General features: G+C 40.4%; 1 protein-coding gene across 4 annotated transcripts in view; it reads left to right on the top strand.

Moving 5' to 3' along the window:
- Positions 1–26201, top strand: part of LOC104366817 (collagen alpha-1(XV) chain) — a 153369-nt gene that overhangs the window by 94919 nt on the left and 32249 nt on the right. For all 4 annotated transcript variants that reach the window (XM_032998883.2, XM_032998882.2, XM_032998881.2 and 1 more), the window contains 10 exons: positions 2225–2293; positions 7314–7349; positions 10858–10920; positions 11789–11824; positions 11918–12001; positions 18075–18140; positions 18724–18759; positions 20323–20385; positions 22345–22422; positions 22534–22569. In XM_032998883.2, coding sequence (XP_032854774.2) covers positions 2225–2293; positions 7314–7349; positions 10858–10920; positions 11789–11824; positions 11918–12001; positions 18075–18140; positions 18724–18759; positions 20323–20385; positions 22345–22422; positions 22534–22569 — 567 coding nt within the window. The remainder of the gene's footprint in view (positions 1–2224; positions 2294–7313; positions 7350–10857; positions 10921–11788; positions 11825–11917; positions 12002–18074; positions 18141–18723; positions 18760–20322; positions 20386–22344; positions 22423–22533; positions 22570–26201) is intronic.

The following is a 26201-nucleotide window of genomic DNA, read 5'->3' as shown; positions in this document are numbered from 1 at the left end:
TTGATATTTGATACACTGATAGCTGATGGAGGAGCAAGATGAAAGCATGAATAGCATTCAGTCTCAGGTGAATTTGCATGAAAGGACTTGAGCCAGTCTGATGACTCAACATCTCCCACCTTGGTCCCCAAAAGGAAGGACCCGATTCCAGCTGTGCACTCCTCCTGCTTCTCTCATTCTTGCTCTCACGGAGTTGGTGGAAAAAGGCAGAAGAATGAATCTGTCTTTTTCGCTAAAGTCACATCAGTTGATGTTTTCCATAGCTTCGGCATTAAGCTGTCATTCCATAGCAGCTTAAGCTGACCTAATTGGTCTTCCACTCTTTCCCTTACACCATCTCCAGAGTGCGTCAGACCTGTGGCAATCTGGGCCATTTCAAGTCACTAACTAGCAGAAAGCTAAGTAGGCAAGGAGTATGGGTCCTCTAAACATGATAAGCTGATACAAAGGCTCATTGTCACTAAGAGATGAAGATTCTGCTTTGCTCCTCTTCCCCTCATCTACAGCCATTCCTGGCACATGCCTGTCTTTCACAAACATCAACATCCAGTGTTCCATAAATTTTTCCACAAGTCAATTTAAGTTATTAAAATTTTAGAGAACCATACGACCCCAAAAAATCAAGGTATTTTCAGTCATTTTAGTGATTTAAAGTGTCTCACAGGAAAGTGAGAGGATTTAACACATGGAACCGATGTTGAAAATTAAGGCTGTATGGCTGTGAGCAGGGAAGGGGAGCAAAGATCAGGATTTTCTCTTTTCAGAAAACAAAACAAAACAAAACAAAACAACAAAAAAAAAAAAACCAAACAAAACAATTAAGGCAACACAGCTGCATTTAAAACTATGTCTAAAAGCAAGCAAACAGTCTCCTGCTGGTGTGGTTCATCCAGATGGTTTGAAGCACAGTCTGACAAGTTCTGCCTTAAGGCAAGGGATAAGAACATGTGGCTGGGATGGTGCTGGGGGTAACACAGATAATTATGGCAGCCTGCAATTTAATTTCTTGGGCTGCTTTGGAACTGGCAGCTCCTGGTTCTGCCATGGATTTGGAATGTCGCAGTCAGAATGAGAGCTGGAGGGAGGTTGCAGTTTTCTGTGTAGTCTCCTTTAAAACCCCTAGAAAAACTCCACAGGGAATACGGATGCTGATCTCAAGGACTTCCACTTCACAGGGATCTTTCTGCAGTCAGTGGAGGGCAACAACACCGGTCAGTGGGCTGGAGCAAGCACATGATCCATGAGGAAAGACTCAGGAAACTGAGCTTGTTTGGTCTGGAGAAGGCTTAAGCATCTTAGCAGCCTTTTGATACCTAAAAGGAGGTCATTGAGAAGAAACACGTTCAAGATCTTTAGAGTAGTGCACAGAAAGTTGAACAACAGCAATCATAAATTGAAACAGGGGAGGTTCTGACTTAAGTAAAATATTTTTCACCTTGATGACAGCCAAACACTGGAACTTGGAGAGGCTGCAGAACATCCATCTCTGGAGGGTTCCAAGACCTGAGGGAGCAAATCCCTGAGCAGCCTGATTTGAATTCAGTGTTAAAGCTTCTTTCAATGGGAGTTTGTACTAGGTTGCCTCCAAGATCCCTCTCAACGTAATTAATTTTACAATTTTGTGATAGAACTATATTTTTCTTCACAATTTCATTTCAGCAAGGTGCATTTTAGGCAGGAGTTCAACATTCAACTGTGAGAATTAGGAAGGACCTTTATATTTGAACAATGATTGCTGTTCTTAACAAACTGCCTGCAAGTTCCCCCTGCCTTAAATCAGTTATGTAACCCTTACTAGTCATTACAATATTTCAGTAGCCGGTTGGCAAGTAAATGTTAAACAGAAAAATACTGCTACAGCATGCTCAAACATAGCATATACTTAAAACTGTTAATGCTGTCTCACTTCTGCCTGATGCTGACCAGCCTGAAGTGCTGGAGAAATGGCCTCAAATTGGCAAGACTGTAAGGACCAGTTTCTGAAAGGAAGATCAACACGTCCTTATCACATTTGAGTGGAGCCTATCTCCAGAACATCATGCACTGAACAAAAAAAAAGGTTAATGAGAAAAGATGAAAATGTTTGTGTACAGTATCTTTCCAGTTTTTTACAGAACTCCAGAAAACAGAGCAGTTTAAAAAAAAAAAAAAAAAAAAAAAAGAGAGAGATTGAGAAAAGTAAGATTAATTCTTAAATTCTGTAGCATTTTTTCTTTTCCATTAGGACATGGAAGGATCAGGTAGCATTAGCCTGTTAAGTGAATCCAGAATTCCAGGATCAAGAGGGCCAAAGGTAAGTGGGTGTTTGGGGGGAGGGGATTGTTTTTTATTACTGGGATGTTGTTTTATTCAAAACCAAAAGTGTCCTCCTCTCTGCTTTTTGGAAACTTAACCCCAGTCAACTATAGATTTGGAGTCATTGCACTGCACTGGATTCAGTTGCTCCAGAATTACAGTAAAATAACTGTCTCCTTCAAAGAATCTGAATGGTATTTCTCTGATACCTGGTTAGCTGATGATTTTTAGTTTCTGCTCTAATATATTTTGAAAGATTAAAGGATGAAATAAGAGGGGTTAATTATCTAGCTCTCTATTTCTTGTTTCACCCTAGTAGGTGCCCCTCTTGCACATGAATTACATATACTGAAATGTTACACGTAAAATGAAATGTTATAGTTTGGCAATCAAAGGTGCATAATCTGAAAAAGCACTTAAACTAAAAAATGTTCCCAGCAGTGTTGAAGCAATGTCCCAGAAGGAGGGATGTTTTTTCCTCCATCTCCATGTCTCACGAGATTTTTGCTAGTGTGGGCCACTTTAAAACACCAAGTAGGGAATATAAGAATACAACACATCAGTACTTGGATTTGTCTTCATTCTTAGCAAAACTGCAGCCTAGGATGCCTTCCCCAAAGCAGGCAATTATCCAGTATTCCTCCTCCCAGAGCTGCCTGCATTGTTCTAGTTTGATCTTCACAAGTCCTGCCCCTGTGCTCACTCCAAAAGAAACATTCGAACTTTCAAATCATAACTTTGAAAGAATGGGTCCCTTTGCCCAAGTTTGGAGAAAGTGCTGCTGATGCTGACCTTGGGTTACAGTAGATGCCAGATTGAATAGTAGACAACATGCACTATCACTGCAAATAAGGCAAACTCTGTAGCGGAATACATCAGAAAGAGAATTGCCAACAGATACAGAGTTCTTGTTATCATAGCCCTTTACTCAGGGCTAAGAGGCTGCATTGAAATACTGAATCCATTTTTCTTTATACCCCACTTCAAGAAGGATGTGGGGAAGACAGAGACAGTACAGCAGAGAGTTGTACAGATGGCATCAGGCCTTGAGTACGTGACCAGTGAGAGGCTGAAGGAGTTCGAATGGTTTGGTCTGACAAAAAGGAGAGAAAGGGAGAAATAGCTACTTACAAGTCTTTAAGGGGCAATTGCAAATACGAGGAAGCCAAGCTGTTCCTCCTAGTGCCAGATGGTGCAACAAGGGACAGTGGTCACAGTTTGCAGCTTGAGACATTCAGGCTAATCCTCGGGAGAAACTCATTCACTAGAAGGTTGGTGCAGAACTGGGGCAATTTGCCCAGGGAGGTTGTGGAAACTCTGTTCTTGGAAGTTTCCAAGACTTTGCTGGACAGACGTGACTGACCTGATCTAGAGCTGGTGACGGTTCTACTTCAAGGGGGTGACTGGATTAGAAGGCCTCCAGGAGCCCTGTAGAACCCTGTTTCTATGGTTCCATGAATTGTCAGAAATTAACTGAACACTGGAGACAGGAGCAAGCTTGAGCAGCTCTTCACTGTGCTCATTTAAAGTACTACTAATAGTGAGTCACTGAAGTTATAGCTGACTCACTTTAATATCTTAGAGACCTTTGCCCCATCTTATATCTTTTCCTAGATACTAAAAATGTGGCACAAAAAAATAGTTACAAAAATAAGAATAGAACTCGTTAGCTGAAACAAACTAGTGTCCAAAATGAGATGTCCAAAACCCGTACAAAAATTGCCTATTCTGACCTGCCTAAATGACAGCCTTACTCAGTTTTGGTTTTATAACAGGCATTGTTTCCAAGTCACTCAGCTATAAATACTGAAAAAATGTCTTATTGCAGCTGAACAAAATCCTGGAATTTTGTTCTCATGTTACTGCTTAGTCACTCTACAAAGTTTGAGTCCATAAAGAAGGCACATAAGAACTTTCCTGTAACCATGAAAATGATTACACATACTTGCTGGTACTACATGAAAGCACAATGAGCCACTTACACCCTATGATAACCCCAGAGGTTCCTGATTGTGTTTGAGTGAAAATAGAGTATCTGCTTCTAAGAGGGCTATAACTCAAGGCAGCTGCTAGGATATAAATTACATTTGTTTGCACTATATTTGTATCTGTTATTTTTTTAATTAATCTTTTATGAGAAAGTAGTGGCTATGTTTTGAAGTAGAAGCATCACATTTATTTTGTCTGTAGGCTCAACTATCACTTCCAGGGTTTTTATTCTCTTTCTTCCACAGATCAGCATAAAGTTTTGTTGGTGTTTGGTTTTTCAGTGTCTTGTCTTCATATTCCAGATGAAGACAACTCAATCACTTCGCTGAATTCTTTTTTTTCCATTCAACTTTCTAAACTGACCAATAATGAACTGTTGTTCATTTTACCATCGAAGAGTCATAATTGTACTTTCCAACTGATATCACCATATAGAGATAAGAGAGGAATTTGCATCCTCAAATGTTTGTTTCAAGATACATTTAAACCTAGCAAGATAATGCTGTGTTGCCTTCAAACTGGTAACATATCTTAATATTAGCCAAGGAGGCAAATTCAAAAAATGTTAAGCAATTGAAAGGAATCCCTAAAGTAACAAGGAACACTTGAAAGCTAACCTATTTTGCTCTGGCATATATTTTTTTTATTTCTGTATTCCCAGCATTTGCCTTAACAAGACAGCTTTTGTTTAGCATTCATATACTGACTAAGTACGGGACAAATTTTATTTCCATTTACACTGGGTATCCACCCAGAATGTGTATTAATAGGATTATTTCACATCTCCATCAGAACAGTGAGTAAATACCAGCTGGGCCGTTACATTCCAAGGCAGTTCGTGTAACATGGAATTTTTGTTTAATTTTTTTAGGACATTTGGTAGTTTCTCTTTGTCATTCATTTATACACCATTCTGGTTTCCAAGAGGTTACATGTATGCTGTTGAAAGAGAAACCTGCAAGAAGAGACCTTCTGGTATGAACCCAGAAAGTGATAGGAAAATGTTCTGGAAGGTGCCAAGGGGGAAGAAGGGAGATGTCATGACTGCTTTGCCTTGGTTTTGATTTGAGCTCAGTAGTCACTGAATTTTTCCACTTTGATGCTGCTATTGGTTAAATAACTCATGAGGAAAAAACAGAGAAATCAAAAACCAAATCAAAAAAAGGACAGATTCACAGAATGGGGTCTTAGACAGGAAGAGGGTTTTTCTATTCCTATATAAAGCTCAAGTACCACTCAGGTTTATAGTAGAGCATGACAACACCTTTTCAGCACCTTAAATGCGGAGTTAAAGAAATGTGAAGTCTTCACTGCCCTGGGAAATGACAGCAACATTGAGAGAGCAGGAAATGGAAGAAAAAAATAGGTGGAGACCCTATCCTCTCTACCTAAAATTTACACCTGAACACACACCGCACCAGCCACTGACTACCCAGAAAGCAAATTGCCAGCAATAAGTGCATGTATCTGCTTCATAGAACAAGAGCAATTTGAGATCTGGCCAGTCCCCTATGCCTAGAGTCTGCAGAGCTCAGCTTATAGTACTGAAAAAAGTCCTTCCATTGAGTACTACTCTTCTTAATGCTGGAGGACAATACTTGTGAGTCAAAAATTAAATATTTGAACAGCACATGCTAATGAATGATACTGCAAAGGACTGGCTAGAATAGATGCACTTTCACATGATGCTGCTCTATGAATACAAGTAGGTGTCAAGTCTACATGCTGAAAATGCATTTTTTGTTAAAAAATTATTCTCTGCCCTTATCTAGAAATTTTGTTTCTAAAATATTGTGGAAATACTGTTTCACAAAGTCTTCAGAAATGGAGGTAGAATCATTCCTAGGATTTAGGAACTGGCCTGGGACTGAAAAGATAGTCATAAACCTTGGCCAAGAGACTTTACCACCACGTACACTAACATTTTAGTTTTTTAATTTAGAGACGTTCATCCCCAAGATTATTGAGACACAGAGACGAACATACTATTCCCTGACTTCTTACAAAATCAAGTACACTACAGCAAAATTAATATAAAGTGGTTATAATACACTACCATTCTCATGGGGATGAATTTCACACCCACTTTTCATGATTATAAATGACTTCACTAGGCAACAGTGGAAAAATACAACCACCACCCACTGCCAAAAACCAAGAGCTAATGCATCGTGTGGAGTTTAAGGTATAGTTATGTTTCATACGTCCTTCATCCTTCAAATACCTCAGACTAGTAGAGCTGTCAGAGAAGGGCTGCTGTGATCAAAGTTTTCTCCCTTTCCTAGCAAGTAAGTATAGATCCAAATTCTGCTTTCACTTTGATTATTATGAAAAACTATTTTCATTCAAAAACAGCCTACAGTCTTCATGCATTCATGAATACAAGCACTCCTGAAAGACAGTAAGCATAAACATATCATTTGAGGCAATGGCTGTAGCTTCTTGCTGGTTTATTCCTGTTTATATTCTCTACCTCAAATGAAATAAACTAAATTTATGCTCTCTGCCATGAAATCGAGGAATCGTGTCCACTCAGAGGTAGAGTACTGCAGAATCCATCCCGAAGCTGTAAGAGAGCAGCACTCCTTAGAGTGCTTGAAGCAGTGGCGGGGTAGGTGGGGAGAGCAGTAGCGTGGGGAGGCTGAGTGAACTGGGCTGAAGGAAGACGGTGGGTCCTTCGTGGAGGCACAAGGTCACTGTGGCATTGGTAGATCTGGGGAATGTTACCATGTGCTGATTTCAGACACCAAAATGAAGGTTCAGGCATTTGGCTTGGTAGACGCTCAGCAAAAATAATGTGTGGTGACCAGAAACTCTAAGATGTGGGTGGCAACTGGGAGGAGGTGAAACACCCAGAACCATTTCACCAGTGTACACTGAGCATCGCTTTACCAAAAATACGCTCTATTTTTGCTAATCATTTTACTCCGTTCAGTCCCTTTGTTTGTAAGGGAAGTAACATGCATGTTTAAAATCCTTGTAATTACTGTTCACTTTGATATTTGAGCCCTACTGTGTCTCCGTTTCAGGGAGAAAGAGGCAACATTGGTCCACCAGGCTCAAAGGTGGGAAATTGATTTAACTTGATCTAAAACCTGTCATTTCTTCCTTTTTGTTTCCTTTCTTAATGCACTCGGGGGAATAATGAACATTTCTTGCGCTGTCAGCATATTAGAGCCCAGGGAGGCTTCTCTGGAAAACCAGAACCCTTCCTCAGTTGAATTTTGATTATCAGGAGCCAGCGTAACCTGTTACTTCTGTTTAAAATACAGCTAAAATTGCATTTTAAACCCTCAGGTGCGGGATGCCATAGTGTTCTGTGGGGACTTGGCATTTTCACCGGAACGGAAATGAAAATCAGCAAAGTTTCTACCAAAATCTAAGATCGGCACGCCCGCCGCCCGCCGCCCCCCGACTCCTTCGTACCGCGGCCTGCAGCCAGCAGGCCGCGCCGGCGCACGCCGCGCCGCCACGCGGCTGTGGTACGGCAGTGGAGCCACGCCAGGCCGGGCCAGGCCTGGGGAGCCACGCACAGCCCCAGGCCCCACAGAGGCCACTGCTGTGGCCTCTGGCTGTGTTAGCAGCTGCCCAGCCAAGCCCCGCCTAACCCACACCTGACCGCTCGGGGGGTGTAAGGTTAGGGTGGTTGGAAGGACCTCCTGAGGTCACCTAGCCCAAGGTCACACTCCGAGGGGTGTTATCGCCAACGCTAGATCACATCAGCGATTGACTTCTCTCACTGAGCCTTAAATACCTCCAGGGAGATCCCAAAACTCTTGTTCTGGTGCTTCGTCTTTAGGCAAGACAGTCTGCCCGACGTGCAGCCCGTACCCCCCAAGCCGTGATTTGTCCCGGCCGTCCCTCTCACCCCACGCACCCCCCTGCAGCTGCCGGACACGAGACCCCGTCGGCGGGGGAAGCTGCCGGCGCGCACCACTTCACACACAGCGTTCGGCCGAAACGAACGGAGCCGGACTCCGTTCTTTCTCAGCTTCCCTGCTGTTAGCCCCGTCTGTTTGGCCCGGACTCCTCCTGGAGCCCAACCCAAAGCTCCTGCCTGTGCCTCTGCGGCTTTTTGCCAGTCCCTGGCTGATTTGCGTGCCTTTTGCAGGCATAAACCAGCAGAGGGCAGTGCTAGGACTTAAAATAAAATTAAAATAAAAATAAAATATCATTTAAAAATAAAATTAAAATAAAATAAAATAAAATAAAAAATATAAAATAATAAAATAAATAAAATAAAATTAAATTAAAAATAAAATAAAATAAAATAAAATAAAATAAAATAAAATAAAATAAAATAAAATAAAATAAAATAAAATAAAATAAAATAAAATAATAAAATTAACAAGTAAAATAAAACAAAAGCTTCTCTTGTCTTTGGAACAACACTGAAATCAAGAGTTGCTCTAGGAAACAAGATAAAAGCAATTATAAATCTACCCTTCTGCTTGCTGAATATTTACAAGAGTATTATCGCAGTCTTCTAGCAGCATCTGCTTGTTTATTTAAAAAAAAAACAAAAAACAAAAAACAAAACAAAACAAAAAACAACAATGTAGCAGGACTCTGCTTGCCATAAATTCCATCTGCTGTACATATTTTGAGTGTTGCCATTTTGCAGAGATATTTGTCAGCATGATAATTAAAGCTGATGCATTGGTACACAGGACAGTTGTTTAACTCTTCTTTTTAATCTGTTTGAAACTATAGATCATTTTCTTAATTATTATACATACAAATGTTTTGTTCTGTAGTCCTAGTCTGAGTAATTATTACTGTTGATGTGATAAATATGTTTCAAACACATGTATATATTATAATAGGAGAGACTACAGTGCTATTTAGAAATAATCAATCTATCTCTTCAATCCTCAGATTAAAAAAGATTTTAGTCCTTTTATATTTGAGCAACGAGCTACATTCTTAAAATATAGAGGCACTTAGAAATAAGAATGTCTCTGTATACATTATTTATAGTAAAACTTCTTACCTAACCTGGGTCTTTCCTTCCAAATTCAATTTTGTTAGGAAAATCAATTGGTGAAATTATTCAGCGTTTGTAATAGTAGGGAGCTAATCTGCATGTACCAACATGCCTGAAATGACAGCATTCTGTTGCAGAAATGCTGCTGGTCCAAGGTTATTTCCTCTGCCTAGTTACCTTTGCTGCAGATAGATACATATAATTTTCCACAAGCACTGAAAAGACTTAAGTCCCAAGTACTATTTCTTCTAGTCGTGAAGGTGCCTAAATCCCAGTAGTTGCTTAGGTGCCTAAATCCCACTAGCATCCAAAGACACTTTTTATCCTGCACTTGTCTATAAAATTAAAATTAGAGTGCTTCAGAAATTATACTTTATCTTAATAAACAGAGTGTTTATTCCTGAGCCACGTGCTATGCTGATCACAGACAGAAATTAGAAATAACAGTGAGAACAGTGAGGGACCTTCTCAGCTAGAAATGGTGAATGAACCACAATTAGATCTCTTCAAGTGAACTTGATGTCTCCCTTAGAACTCATGCAAACTTCTACAATTTACAAGACCTTGGGGCAGGATGCTCCGCCACCTTAAGAAGACATCCCATTAATCTCTTCCAGCTACTTTCATTTGATGCCCTCTATTTCTTCTGTTAGAAGAGTGAGGCCTTAACTACTCTCTACTTTTAGAAGCCTCTACAGTATTCTTCACCCAGCTCCTCATTTGTCTCTTTTCCAAGCTAAGGAACCGAAACAAACTTTTCCTAAAAAAAAAAAAACAAAACACTGACAACCACTCCAAAACCAACCAACCAAACCAACAAACAAACAAAAACTCCTACCAACCAAACAAGCAAGCAAACAAACAAACAAACACAAAAATATTATCCCACCACTAAAACAAAACAGAGCTAGTCTGTCACTTGGATGAATCATTAGACTGTTCCGTATCATTTCCTTTGCTCTTTCATGACATGGAGAAAAACAGATGCAAAAAATTTAGTTCACTGTTTATCTAGCCCTTTAAGAATTCAGAGTCTTCTTTTATCCACTTTTCTCTGGGCAAACTGCATTATCACTACTGATACTTCTGTTTCGCCCATAGAATAGAGTAACTGATCAGATTCTTAGCAGTAATATACAGTCCTGCATTGAACTAGAGCAGGGGCTATCAAACTTTTTGCCCCACGAACCAGCTCTTGTCTGCATTTAATGCTTCTCCCTCCTCTTCCTCCAGCCTGAGAGTCACTTAACAGAAGGGTGGAAATAACCCATGAAATGTATCTTGGGGAAAAGCAACAGAATTCACCCTTTTGCTAAACAGAGGTTGGAGCGTGGAGAAGAATAATTGAAGCTGCATTTTAAAAAAACCTTCTCTGGAGAGGGGGAAAGAGCAGGAGGAGTGAAGAGAGCAGATGACTAATGAGATGATGCCGACTCCACAGACACCCCCCCCTATAAAAATGCCCCCTAATCCATTCAGAACCATACTGTGTCCCTCCCAAGAGCCTCCTGCTTGTATGAAACTGAACACAACTTGGAGCAATAATAACGGTATGAGCAATAATAACGGCATGTTTGTCGTGGCAGGGAATGCCGGGTACAGATGGAAAACCAGGCTTTCCTGGCATCGCTGGACATCCCGGAGACGTGGTGAGTAGTCATTACCTAACGTGCACTGGCTCCCAAACCTCTGCCTGAAGGATCAGCAGGAGCCCCAACAGCACTTGCTAGAAGTGTGTGGAGAGCTGGGCCTGGGTTTGTCCTGTTGAACCTGGAGCTGTTCCCCCAGACACCGAACACAGTGAGCAGAGCATCTTGCTCTCGCCGCCCTCATCAGTCAGGAGTGATACAGGCGTCTCCAGAGGCTAGTTCTGATTCTTCAATGCCCCTTTTTGTTTTAATTATTCAGAAATCACTTCTGCTTTTAATTAGAGAGAAGCCAACAGGCTCATAGGTGATTTTAATTTATTTCTCACACTTAAGAGCCATGAGGATTACAGAGATCTGTAGCTGGGAAGTCCTGCTGCTCATCCCCTGCCACCTTCCTCTCACTCGTGCCAGACAAGCTGTCTGCATCTCCAGCACAGTGAGTTGTATCAAGAGGCTGATCAAACATAGAAATACCTGCCTGAAATGTGGCTGTTTAGCTCAGCTGTGCGCCCCTGCCCAGCCCACTGGGAAATCCTGGGCACAACTGGGGTGGTTAATGGTGAAAAAGGAAGGAGCAGCCAGGCATGGCTGATTTCAGTGCAGTGAAAGAAAGGCTTGTTGAATTAATCCCCCACTAATGAAATGTTGTGTGCTCATGTGTTTCTAGTCATCTGTGAACTCTGGGGAGAACTTTTCAACATCAAATCCTCAGAGGGTCTTAGTTGAAACCATCTGTGTTTTGAGAGAGCTGGGGATTCACCATTCTGTACATGCATTTTACTGTTGTGCTTTGGTGAAGCCAGAGAAAGCACATTTTCACAATTTTTCCTTTTAAATCACTTATGTTAATTTTTTCTATCACATGCAGGGTCCAAAAGGGGAGAAGGGTGACCCAGGACCTCAGGTGAGATTATGTGGATTTCATTCTTTGTGAGAAATCTATGTGAAATGTAGTACTTAGTAAATGGGTTTTCCACCCGTAATGCTTTTGAAATAGGGTGAACCAGGGCAGGACGGGAATGGTATCGTGGGACCGCCTGGACCACCAGGACCACCAGGACCAATCATAGCAATACCTGAGGTAAGCATGTCTGTCAAGCACTAAAGTCTCTGTAACTCATCTTGTAGAGAAGAGGGCACAAGCAGTTAACAATCTGGCAATTCTGCTGTTGACTTTGAGGTCATAAATCTACTCCTCAAAACAAAAAAAAACCTCAGCATGTCTCTATATCAAATGGGTTTGTTTTGAAAAGATGAAATAGGAAGGAAAGTGGGTGAAAAACTTACATACAAGAATTATGGGGTCATATTGAGAGCTTCTTGCAAACTCTCCAGGTCATTCTGCAGGGGTTGTGAACATCAAATAAAAATCAACAGAGAAACACAAAACTGGGAATGTTTAACAGAGCAAAGCACCTGAGACACAGCAGTATGTTGGAGAGAGAAACGTTGTGTTTTCTGACAGGCAGCCACTATACAAACCAGAGCACTGACTGTTGTGGAAGCAACAGACAAAAGTACCAAAGGGTTAAATGCTCATAAAAACTGTCCATTATCCTTTAGCTGCATGTATATTTTCAGTCAGTTTTGCTTTGTGTAAAAGCCTTTGCAAAAACAATACTAGTTAGCAGTAGTGAAGGCTAGAGATTAGGATGAATCCCATTTCAAACTGACAACAAAAATTTTTGTAGTTGGCTTGATATGACATTAAGAACTGGAGAAGCTGTGAGTGGCTAAAGGAAATTCTTCACTTCTGAGAGCTGAAGGTGCCTAAAAGAGCCAGACTCGCCCATAGAAATGCATGTAACGGCAGTAAGAAGTGATTTGTGATTGCAAGAAGGGAAAATGCCCAGCTGAGAAATCTTATTAGGGAGAGCTGGTCACCAATGTTATCATAAAGCTGCGCTACACATAACATTTTTTGCTGACTGAAACAACTACGCTTTCACTTGGGTTTTTGCTACTGATAGTAAATATAGCATAAGTTGACATCCCTTAGCCCACATAACCAGTCCCAAAAGAGCTGGGTTTTTTTACTGAATTTACTGGGTATCAACCCAGGATCTTGGATGAGCAGAATTATAGATTCACAGAAATGTTTGGAAGGGGTGTCTGAAGATCATCTGGTTCAAAGCCCTGTTTGAAGTGGGACTGTCACCAGCTCTACACTTTATCATGTTTCTGTTGGAGTTTCCTGGAAATTCCTCAATAGCTGTGGAAGAAACGCTGATGTAAAATTCATGTTCTTTCTCACAGCCCTGCTACGGTGTCACTGCAGGACCTTAACTCTTATCAGTGACTAAACAGTTCTGCAGTAATAATAAACCTGAGTGTGTTGCTCCTCAGGGGAAGGACAGTATGTATAAGAAATGTAAAAAGATTATTGAAGATGACATAGCAAACAAATGACACTGGTTTGCTGGAGGTTGCATGGCTCCCTACACGTTGTGATAGTCGCTGTCCATATGTCTACCTAATGCGTAATGTCTGAAGAAACCTAGCATGCATCCTCTGAATTCTCCAGAACTTCTGCCTGAACTGCCTTTACTGTGCATTACAGAAATGTATAGACCCTGGTAGAAGCTGTACTGCATTAGGTGTATTACAAACCCATACAGAAACCCATTTCCTTCTCTAAATGCCTTGAAGTTGAAGAAAAAAGCTCTCTTACAAAGTAGGATGCATAGTATAGGTGCCTTTATGTACATTTGGGCAAACAGGTATTCAAACAGGGGTACAGTAAGAACATCTATCCTCATATGCTTCAATTTCTCTATATTGTTAATCAAATGATTTCTCTGAGAATTTGGAATGCAGGATTTTGATACAATTAATTAAACGTGTGTGCGTGGGTGTAAGTATACGTCACTATGTATGACCGAGTTCTTCCTATCTCACAAATGTTTCTGTAAGAACAGGACCTTTGATTACTATACATGTGCTGAGATAGAAGATTAAATTATCCAAATACATTTTATTGACTCGTTGTCTCATCTTCTGTAGTTAGCTTCAGATATGGAAATAATTACTATCAACTGCAGTTGGAATTACAGAATTAGAATAAATACCAGTACCAACTGTTGTAATGTGGATATTGGCTTGACATGAGTAGAGCAACAGAGATCAATTAAGTGATCTAAGGGAACCACAGAGCAGTTAGAGAGATCACTCCCTGGGTCAGGGTCTGTTGGTTCACTCATTTAACCATTGTGTAGCCAAAGACAACAATATGGAAATGGGCTAGTGGAAATCCAGTGGACTGATCTTTCAGAGTTGGAAGGAAGTTTTCTTATGAAGGGCTGTGTGGCTACAACTAAACACAGTTTATGTTACTTGATCAAAATCAAACAAATTAAAGAGCCGGTGCAGTTTCCGTCTTGTTGAATTGTTAAGATCTGACGTAGACAGCTGTGGCTCAGGGCCAGGCTGCACCAGTATCTGGCCAACAGCACATTGATTGACCTGCACTGAAAGTGGACCTTGGTTTCCTCCTCATTTAACCTGGTCCCTACGTGAACTGAGGGGATTTGATTCCTTCAGGAACCACTTTTAACACTTTTTAAAGACATAGTAAGATGAAACTGAGGTCTGCAGCGGAACCTAGCTGTTTCCAGGCTTCTGCAGTACCTACCAACACCGTGGGTCTCAGAGGCTTGCAGTCCTTTCCACCTCCAGTGTTGCCTCCTGCAGTCAGTCAGGAAATATGCTCTGAACTGCCCTGTTTAAAAATCAGTGTCCCTCAGTTTGCTGATGTTTGATATTCCAAAATTCTTAAATCAATATTCCTCACCCTATAGTGGTTATTTTGCTCTTTTGGGACGTAATCTCTGATACTCAGTTCATTTTCATGCATGGAATCATGATATCCAGGAAACCATATTAATTGCTGCTTTGACTTTATCACTCCAATTTAGTTGGGTACAGTACAGAAATAATTTTGAATAGAGAAATTTTATTGGATTTAAATTTAAAACTTTTAAACAATTATCTGTTGCTGCCATTATTCACCCATAGCTTAGGTACAAGAACTGAATGAAAGGCCTAGAGAAAGGTTAATGTTGGGAGTGTAAAGCAAATGTCAAAAGATTTTGTGTTCCTTATGTTCTTTCTGTAATTCTAATAACGGCATATTTATGCCATTTGGGTACAAAGCTGTTTTATTTAGAACCCAGCCCAGATGATCATGCTAGAAACTACTGTTTCTGACTCTTCATAACAGTGAAGAAAATATGAAAACTGATGTCGTCCTTACTTTGTAGTCAGCACTTTCTGAACTGATTCGATCTGTTGAAAAGTTACACTGCTGGATTGTTGCTATTGAAGCTGCTTGCACACCCAGAAAGGAAGATAAATAACTATATATCTGGAGCAGGTTTTGAAGAGTGCAGTCTTTTTCTCTATTCATCATCCTTGTACCCTCTCCTTTCAGATCTTCCTCAGCACTTTGTACAGCTTTATGACTTCCAACCACAATTTCCATTTGCAGCTAAACTCTATTTATGAAATATACAAAGTGCCTGATCCCAAGCTCAGCAAAGCCTTTGGAATTCTTTCCACTGACTTCAATACATTTTGGACAGAGCCCCAAAAGAATGAATGCTGAGTAATTCCACAATGAAAAGACAGTGTAAACCCAGAGCTCCTGGATTTCTGCCACCAGCTGTAGATAAAGCAGAACAATTACAGCAGCAAGACCCTTTTATTATTGTCATTAATGTAACAGTTCATGTCCCATTCCCTTTCTGGGCCATATAGAGCTGGGAATACAGTGGGACCAACAGCATTGTGCTAACCCTGGAGCAATGCAGCAGAGAGCTCATGCAGGCTGGGAGATGGAGTGCTGCCTGCAGGACTTAAGCCATCCTTTTATTTGACAGTTTTCCAGTGTTTTTTGTAGAACATGAGGACAGGGAGCAGGGAGCAGCACCCGGTAATACTAACAAGCTTTAGCTGCAAGAATCATGTTGCCAACATCACCTCAAAGTGCAGAAAGTTGACCATACACTGCTGTGTTCAGACAACAAAGGCTAGGACAGGACAGGACAGGATAGGAGGGTGATGTGACCAAGCAGGTCTGTCCTCTTTTGTGTCCTGCTTCACAATCCAGATTAGAAAAATAGTATTCAGAGACTCATAAGACAATTGGAAGTGACCTCTGGAAGCCATATGGTCAAACCTCCTGCCCAAAGAAGGGGTCCCTCCAAACTTTGTTCCTATATACTGTATTCATGACAAAAGCTGCAAAATATTGCAATCTGGATGCATTGATCTGCACATGGTTACAAGCAGAAGAGGAATTCAGATTTCACAATATCTCAGTGACAACATGCTTGTTCATGTGCTAAGTGAATCCCGGGCACCTGAAGGTGTGCCCTGCCCTGGCCTTGTGAAATTCAGAAGATTTTCATTACATTGAATGAGACTATACTGCTGCACACAGAGCCTTGTATTGAAATGGATGGCGTGGCTTGCCTGCTAAACGAGTGGACTAGTTCAAGCCTCTAAGGAGATTCAGTACATATTTCTGAATCCAAAACAAATCTAAACTGTCACACAATCAATGGGAATGTTATAGTGAAAGAAATGTAAAAAATGACAAAAACTGAGTAAGGATTTCTTTCCACCTACAACATTTATGTGGAGCAAGCACTTACATATTGTCTGTCCTTAATTGTAATGTATGACTATATGGTATATTATCGGGAACACCTATTTAAACCAGCAAGTTAGCAATCTGAAACCAAAATGAAACCAAAACGTAAGCCTAATCATAACATCGGGATAGGAATCTGGTTGGGAGCAGCTGACGTGGATTTACTAATGGCAATTCATTCCTGACCAAAATGATTGCTATCACCAAACCAATGGCCTATGAAGTGGAAAAGCGGATGATAAAATAGGTGGAAAATTGGCTTAGCTGATGGACTCAGAGACCTGTGATTGGCATTCGTGAGACTGCTTTTGGAGTACCGTGTCCAACTGTGAGATCCCAGCACAGGAACAGTACTGGCATGATGGAGCAGAGGGCGCGCAGGGCTGCCAAGGTGGTCAGGGGACTGGAGCATGGAGAGAACTGGGTCTGCTCAGCCTGGAGGAAAGAAGGCTAAGGAGAGACTTTGTTCCTGTGTACAACTACCTGATCAGAGGATACAGTGAAGATGGAGGAAACCTCTTCTTGGAGGTGTGTGACAGCATTATAAGATGTGGCAGAGACAAGCTGGAACATGGGAAATGCCAATTAGATTTAAGCAAAAACTTCTTATGCTGACAATGCTCAAATACTGTAACCAGTTGCCCAGAACAGTCGTGGTATTTCCACCCTCAGAGATGTTCGAGACTTAACTGGACAAGTCGCTGAGAGACCTGATCCAACTAGACCTGCATGGAGGAGGGGGTTGGACCAGATTATGTCCAAAAGTTCCTGTCCACATTCATTATTCTGATTCTGTCATCAAATTATGCAGAAATGCCCGAGCTAATGCTGAGCTCACTAATTCCAGGACAGGAATCAGTGTAACAGCATTGCTATTACACGGCTCTGTTCAGGCCATTTGAGACTCGGAGCTGATTAGCTTAGGTGCTGCTCCTGTCCAAGTCACTATGCTGTGCTGGGAATCAAAGCCGTTTTTTCTGATTGCAGATACAGCAGCACGGCTAGGGCTGACTCAGGAATCACTGCACGGCACTGCGTGGTGTGATGCAGACATCTCCAGAATACAATTATAACTTCAGCTCTACAACAGGATGAGTGTGCTCAGACCGATTCACCATCTTAGAACACCAGTGACATACTGGACTATAAAACCGTCAGTTTGAGCTTTGCTTTACTGAGGAGAAGTGACTTCAGGCTGCAACATTCGGTGTCATAATCTCCAAATTAAAAATGAGAGTCAGTTAAAGTTTTGAAAGCATTCTGAGATCCTTACATAAAACAACCATAAAACATAAAAGAACCATAAGACAAATGCCAGGTTTTGTTACTCCATATGTACAACAAAAATTAATAGAGAGCCTTTTCCATGGCCTTATTTGTGTTTTTCTCCCCATAGTTACAAAAGGATGCTTTAACTGTCTATACATTTCTAAAAATATATGTGTGCCCTAGATAATGAATTTGGTATCTGAAATAACCTGTTCCTTAACCACTTTTTTAGCTACTACTCAATGATACAGATGGAATTTTTAACTTTACTGGAATTAAAGGACTGCTTGGGCCTCCAGTGAGTATATGCTGCTTTACTAAATCTTCATGTTTGCTCTTTCTTCAGTGTTTTAATTATCAGCTAGAGCTGAGTTTCCTGTGCTTTAGAATTCTGTTCCTGCTACCTTCAGCACTAAGCTCTGTGGAAGTACCTCAGGGCAGAACTGAATTCTGTGTGAATTAATTGCTTTTACACATTTGTATGAACAACAGGAATTGGCTTAGCGCTGAAGCTGAGCTATATGATCAGAATGATAGAAATGTGGAACTGATGCAGAAACAGAGACCGAAATTTATGTAGCATTTCTTTCGGTTTTTCTCTGTTCTTGTTTTTAAAGTCATAAAGTGTTGGGTTAAAGCGTTTTGCTCAGTTCTGCTTGAGACTGCAACTAGGAATGCTAGTTCTGTGTCTGAGTTTAGTCACACAACAATTATAGTTGTGGACTAAAAGCTGGAAATTTCATGATAAAACAACGGATGTGAAATTCTTAATCCAGTTTCAGATCAGTTAATATTCACAAAATACACAATACATGGAAAATGCATACTCTGTTTTGCAAGTCTGTAATATGTGTTTTTAAGGAGGTTTTTGCATTTTGCAGGGGCCAGATGGCAAGCCAGGTCTACCAGGATTTCCTGTAAGTATTATGTTCCTTGGATTTAAGTACATATTTTTCAATATAGTTTAATAATTTTAAAATGTATATTGTACAGAATTTACACAAAGTCTAAGAAATTTTCATATGAGAGACTAGGTCTTTATGGAATCAACAGATATGGTAGAAATTAAGTATACTGTGACATGCACATCTCATATTTCTGCTTATCACAGAAACAATTCTGTAGTTTAAATCTAAATGTAATTGACTGTGATGAAAAATTACTATCTAAGAAAAAGACCCATGCCAGGAGAAACAAATGGAGCAAATGGACTTCTAAAAGTTATCTTCATGTGCATTATGTAATTGTATTATTCTTTGGACTTTTTCTGTCACCACTACAGAGTACAGTAAAGCCTTATGAGGTGTACCCTTTTTATTTTATCCTTTGGGAAACATTTCTTATTTTTTTTATAATAACATAGCAGTGCCACCATGAAAGCATTGCACAGCCATAGTATCAAAATGTGTCTTATACTATGCTACTGACCTATTGTGCTCAGACTGCCACACTATATAAACATTATCTGGCTTGTGACTTCATTTAGTATTGTTTATACTATTATATTTCTATCCTACATAATGTGCTATAATTATTTTCCTTTGTTATGCTTGTTTTACAGTTCAGATGCATGCATATGGTCTCAGGATCCTTTGCTTATTGCCTGAGAATAACTAAGGAGAAAACTAGGAAAGCTGAAAAATGATGTTGACAAAATGCTGGCAAATTGCCCAAAATTCTAGAGAAGGTTGTTTATTAAGTCCTGGGTTTTGTGGACTGCATAGGAAGCCAAAGAAAGGGGAAAGAAACTCCTTAAAAACACTTTTCATTTGAAAAAGAGCTGATAATCTTTACAAAGTGATATAATGAATTCTTAGTGTCTCTGTCATTTACAGAATTTCTACAGGCTTGAAAATACCATTCTTGTTTTCAGCTCAGGTCTTTTCTTTAGCTCTTCACTAATGTAGCAATCATGTAGACTTGAATTTAGTTATTGGTGGGTAAAAAAAAATGCTTCTGAATGCAGTTAGAATAGAAGATTGTAAACCAAAATGTGATCTGAGCAGCATGCTTTCACCACAGAACAGATAGAGAAATTATCTCATTTTCAAATACACAATCTTTATTTCAGATAAAACCATTTTTTTTAAAGTACTGTTAAAAATATACCTTTAGAAATTCTGTTGAAAATCAGTCTGGCTGAATGATCCTGGAGGGTGAGAATAGAGTAGTGAGAAAATAATTTCAGGCTGTATTTCCACTCTTGTTAATGTTTGCATATTTCTCTTTGTGAATGTGTGTATCATCTACACTGCGATAATCATCAGGGGAGTACTATTAACAGATTCTCCCTATATGATGTTTGTTTTAGGGAATACTTTGCTTCAGACAGCAATTCAGTCGTGTAAGACTTCTTATATTGCAACCAGAGTGATTCAAGTTCAAGTTTTCCAGTTATTTAAAATTACACTTAGTAGAAGGACCTAGCTCCATATTCTTGGCAGATCTCACCATGGATTCATGTACTTGCTTTTGCTTAGGGCCCTCGGGGACCAAAGGGTGATACTGGTTTGCCTGGATCACAAGGACCCAAAGGACAACAGGTAAGAGAAAACGCATAGGGAAATGTACATTGCTGCAAAATGTGTTACATGACAAATACTTAGTGACATGAAAAGTTTAATGGTTCTAATTTTACTAGGGATTGGGATGTTAATAAGTTTATGTGAAAAATTTACTAAGTGGAAATGGAAAGAGTGCTAAACCAAATACCTTGATATAATACTACTGAGAGCTAACATTCCTGCCCCAGTGTTGAAATTCTGCAGTGCAGCATGTACTTATCGGAATTAGTTTGCATAAAGATTAAACATGAGGTGACCTCTTCTTGCAAGTTGATTATCTGTGCTGGCACACTGGGATCCTAACCGCAAGGGCAAATAAAAAGGGATTAATCTTTTCCTCCTCCTTTGGCACAGAGGACTTTGCCTACAGAATGAAGAATGCAGTTTTCCACTCCCAAAGAAAGTATAAGACTTGGGGAGCTCTCTCCTTAGGATCCTTTCTTTTCTTCCTGCACAACAGTGTTTATTTTGTGACACTGTTGAGAGGTGACTAAGGACTGACTCTGTTATTTTGTAGATATTGCAGCTGTTGTTTTGTTATTCTTCCCCTTCTCATCCACCTGCAGGAAGCAGGAGAGAGGAACATCTAAGTTATTTCAATCTTGGGGATAACAAAAAGTGAAACAAAAGCACTTTCTGCTTATTCTTTGCAAGTAGCTTTCTCACAATAGGAAGGCTTGGAAATGGTTAACTATGGTTTGAAATGGGATTGTGTATGAGCAGCATCTTCATTTCTCAGAATGAAACATCTCAGGCCACAAACACCAGTCCTGTCGTAAAGATTCCTGTTCTTTTACAGGGTGCATAAAATTATCAAGCTCAACCTTAAAACCAACTGGGTGGCTTTTGGGTTGGGTTGTGGGGTTTTTTTGTTTGGGGGTTTTTGTTTTCGGCTTTTTTTTTGGCTTCTGCTGTCCTCACTAGAAGGAACTCAAATCTTTGAAGCTGTTATATTTTGTTCCCACCAATAACAGTGATGTTTCTTAGGCTGCTTCTGAGGTGTGGACACCAGGTTGTGCTCAAGAGTAATGAAGCTGGGAACCACAATGAAGCTGCACAGATCCCTAGGAGCATTTTGTTTTAAGGATCATGAGATGCTTCTGTGGCAAACTCAGATCCATAAAATCACAGAAGATAAAGTCAGTGAAACCAAGCCTTAGGGAGCCTCCAAAGTATCCTCAGGGAGACTCCAAAGACTCCAGATATTTAAGAACCTGTAAAAGGAACAGATTTCTTCCATTAGAGATCTTAGGAAAGCTCTTGTACCAAGCTGCCTGAGCTAGGAGGAGGAAAGTTACAGCTGAAAGATTCAGAGTGGGAACCACCAGCTGGCACTGGGGACTGGTGATTCATGGCTGTGCTGTCGTTATTCAAAGGAACTACCCCTTGAAGAAGCGGAATGCAGAGAGTCATAATTTGAATGCTAGGAACTGGCCTTCATTAAATGTAATGAAGCTGCATCATGCTAGGCGTATAGGGAGAATGATTTATGCTTTACTGATAGTAAAATCAAGACACTTAGTGTTCTATCAAGATTTTACCTTTCCAGCAGGATTTCCTGACCGCTATCTAAGCTGATGGTACACAAGAAGACACCAATAGCCTGTCTGTCTTTGGCAGAGATCTCTTTGAACACAGCATGTTTCACATAGTTACTCCACTGAGACCAATTTAAAGTCTTTTTAAAAAAAATGATATTTATCTCAGAGATTTACAGGAGCAGGATCTTTTTAGTGTACTTTATTATATTTTAAGAAAGATCAGCCCTTTTGTCCCCCAGAATCAAGTTTCACCCTACTCACGTTGATATCACTTTATGTTTGATATTACAGCGTGACTAATCTGTGATGCTTCAAACAGCAGCATTGCTGCTTTGACTTCTCCTGATTCATTGGGAACTGCTTTGTAAACTCTACAAAATTACTTTGATAATTGCAGGGTGAAAAGGGAGAACCAGGAGCTATCATTGCTGCTGATGGATCTTTAACTGAATTATTAGGACGAAAAGGGGAGAAGGTGAGTTAATACTGTGTTGGGTTCCTCCAGAATGTTTGGTGGCCTTGCTACCAGCCACCTCTGCTAGATAGTTCAGGAGTTCTCCTTGTCATGTGTGTCTGTCCTCAACAGGGTGAAGCTGGAGTGGTGGGACCAGTGGGACCAATGGTAAGACATTTCCAAAGATGAGTGGATTCTTTTTTTTTTTTATTTTGCTTTGGTTTTACAGATAATGGTAAATGTAAATGTAGCATGTTTTAGCTTTTCATTCCTTCTGAGTAGGGATGATAATGAGTATTCATGCTTCAGGATGATCAGTGTCCTTCAGAAAATACTGTGGTTATATATGTGGTTCTGTAAACTGCTGACTAAATTCAGAATTTAAATTCTGGTAGCACAAATGTATCTGCTACTATCTAAACAGACAGTGAAATATCATCAGAGCTAGAAACTTACATAACTTGTGACTCTGAGAGGGCTGGGTTTGTTTATCCCTGAAGATAAAAGGCTGAAAGGAAGTCTAATTGCTCCCTGCCACTGCCTGGAAGGGAATTATAGAACAGACAAAGTCAGGTCCTTCTCGGAGGTGCACAGGCAAAAGATGAGTGCCAGTGATAACAAGTTTCAGCAAGGGAAATTCCAACTAGATATAAATAAAAAAAAAATCACAGTAGAAGTGGTTAAACACAGAAATAGGTGCTCAGAGAGATGGTGGATTGTGGATCAAGGTGCTGAGTGACATGACCTAACTTGGAAGTTTGTCTTGCTTTAAGCAAAAGGTTGGACTAGATGATCTCTAAAGTTGTCTTCCAAACGAAATTATTCTCTATTTCTGTGATTTCCATTAAAGCAACTGACTGCATCAGGCTCAATTTCTGTTGGTGCCAATAATTTTCAACTGCTTTGGATTCTGAGGAAGCTGCAAATCAGGCAGTAGAGTCAGACCATTTACTAAAATCAGGATTTAGATGCCTTCTCTCAGGTACTTGGCCTGATAATTTTGACTGGACACAGTTTGTTCTATGAAAGCACAAGAAATTAGTTATAAAGTAGGAACAGTTGCCTAGACTCAGTAGTGTTAGAGCAGGAATTAATTTCTTCTGCTCTAGTATTCCAAAGATCAAGGATATTCAGTGTTTCTTTGCTTTGGCTTTTGATGTAGCCTGGCCTCTGTTGTCCCTAAGAGAATGTTAGTTGGTGTCATTTCTGCGTACCAAGCTGCGTAGGAGATTTTGCCATCAGTTTCCATGGTCTTTAAGAGGGGCTAACTGGGTGTACTGAGTAACTGCTTTCTTAACTACCGTCTAACAGAATACCTTGAGGAGGCTATCCTAACTTACCAGAAGGGGAGTTTCTTTCCTCCTCCTTGTATGACTGCAAGATGAGTCTATCCTTTCAGCTCGACGTAAAATCACAGAATAATTTAGAATGGAAGTGAACTTCAGAGATCGTCTAGTCCACATCACCGCCCAAAGCAGGTCTGTTTAGCTCAGGGACTTGTCCAGTTGAGTCTTCAGCATCTCTTATGATAGAGATTCCACAGCCTCTCTGGGAAGCACATGCCAGTGTTTGACAACCTTTGGGGTAAAAGAAGTTTCTCCTTCTATTTATTCAGAATTTCTTACATTCTAGCTTGTAAATATTGCCAGTTCATCCTATTGCTGTGCACCCTTCAGGACATGTCCTTTTTCTATCAGTCACAAACTCTCTGTTTACATCTCCTTTTGTACTGCCACGAGACACTTCACACAATTCAGCATGCAGACAAGGCCACTCAGAGGAAGTTCTTGCCAGCACTGGTGCGAATGATTGCACTGCAGGAGAATTTGGCACACAGAACCTGCCTCAAGACTTTGCTCAGCCAGTTCCTCTTCTTAGTGCAGAATTCGAGTTCCATCATCGCTGCTAATGTGGATGATTCATTCTGATGTTGTCCCATAGAGAAAATCCCTTTGTAGTCAGTGGGAGTCCTGTGCAGCAAAAATATGCAGACTTCAGAGTGCTGGGCCAGAGCCTTTGTGGTATAAGTTATCAAAGTTTTCATTACTATGGTTCTGTTCCACTTTGCAGGAAGTAAGACTCTGGCCCAAGAAGGGCTTTGAGGTAGCTGGAGACTCTGATCATTCCTCTATGCTATCAGGGCACAATGAACTCATACACAAGTTTCCAGAATTTAAAAAAAAATTCCCTACTCATTGCTCCCCTCCTTTTTGAGACCAGCTGGACAGAAGAGAGGATCACAGGAGCTTGGAGCATGAGGAGCTATAGAGAAGTAGTCGTTGGGCAGATGAGCGCTAGGGATAGTCAGGAGGTCAGTACTGTAAATAGCAAAAGCAAAAGACATGGACTGAATCCAACCTCCTGCCACATGGGAAATGAGAATCTTTGGCCTGCTCGATTATGCTGTTCACTCTCAGCGGAGCAGACGGCTGCACGTGACTGAATAGGTGCCCTTAGTAAGAACTACAGTGTCAGCCTGCCCAAGTCCACTCTCTGCTGTCATAAATGACATTTCCTTTCCTGGTAAGCAGCCTCCTGTGGCTTCCTCACTTCCTTCTTTCACTTCCAGCTGTGACTGCTGGCTTCTGTCTCCCGGAGCTGCTAACATCTGACAGGGGTGGGCTGGCACATTGATAGAGGAAACAGAAAAGGTGGCTCCAGCACGGTCAGCTCTCACGTTGTTGATGGTTATTTAAAGTCCCAGCTAAATCATGAGATCCAGGCACTTTGTCTAAACTAATAAAAATGTCTGTTTCCAATCAGCTTCATCACTCAGTAAAGCTCAGATTTGCATATTCTTTAAAGGCTCAAATACCAGAAAGTGAAATAGAAAAATACCCCACAACGTTTTGGATTTCTTGGGTTTTTTTCAAACGCCATTATTGGATATGGTAGCACAGAAGGGTGGGTTGAATCATTTTGAAAGCTTGGAGACACAATATTGAAGTTCACATCTGCCAGAACATATGGGCAGAAATTACCTTCAAACTGGAAATTAAATAGTTTAATAAAGGTCCTGTCATCTTCGAAGAGTTTCAGCTGCCATTAGTGAGCTTTAAATTCTGGTTACAGTGGTGATGTTATGAATCTGTATGTTCACATGTTAATCATTTCTGAATTTTATCCCTAATCTAATCTTCATTTTTGGCATGATAAAAATTACAACAATTCATGAATTTCAGCTTAATGCTAAAATAAATCATCTCATCATTTTCAGATAAATTTTCCATGAATGTACGTCACTTTTCGATGAAATGGTATTACATAAAAGAAGGACAAACACTTGTCAGTTCAAAAAAAAAAAAGTTTTGTTAATTGAAAATTCTGTCAATATGGCAATAATTTAATTCATAAAATGGATTTGTAAGAGACTGGTATTTGAAGCCAGATGGTGTTCCCATGTCAATATTCTGCTGATCAGGTGAGATGCAAAACTCTGAGTATGCAAATCATCCCAGTACAACCATTGGACTATTTCTTGCAACCTTTCTTGCTCTTCACTTGCCCGCGCTCCTTCTATGCCTTGAACTGAGAAATAACACTGCAACAGAACTAGACTGTAAATAAGGAGACTCAGTTCTGCCACAGGCTTGCTTCCTTCTTAGTCTCCATTTTCCATAATAATCAAGAGCAAGAGAGTGGCAAGATGGGGATTTCCTCTTGGTTTTTGATTGTTTGCTAGTTAATATTTGAAGTAGCAGTCGCAGTGAGAGCAAATGTTTACTGCTCTTAAAGTGATGTGCTGGAATTGTGGTTAGCAGTGTCTGTCTTCCATCAGCATAGGTCTGTGGTAACCACCA

This window comes from Tyto alba, unplaced genomic scaffold (assembly GCF_018691265.1).
Source record: "Tyto alba isolate M040663 unplaced genomic scaffold, T.alba_DEE_v4.0 Super-Scaffold_48, whole genome shotgun sequence".
Classification (NCBI taxonomy): Eukaryota; Metazoa; Chordata; class Aves; order Strigiformes; family Tytonidae; genus Tyto; species Tyto alba.
Note: the sequence above shows the minus strand (reverse complement) of the source record. Positions and strands in the feature narration are given on the sequence as shown.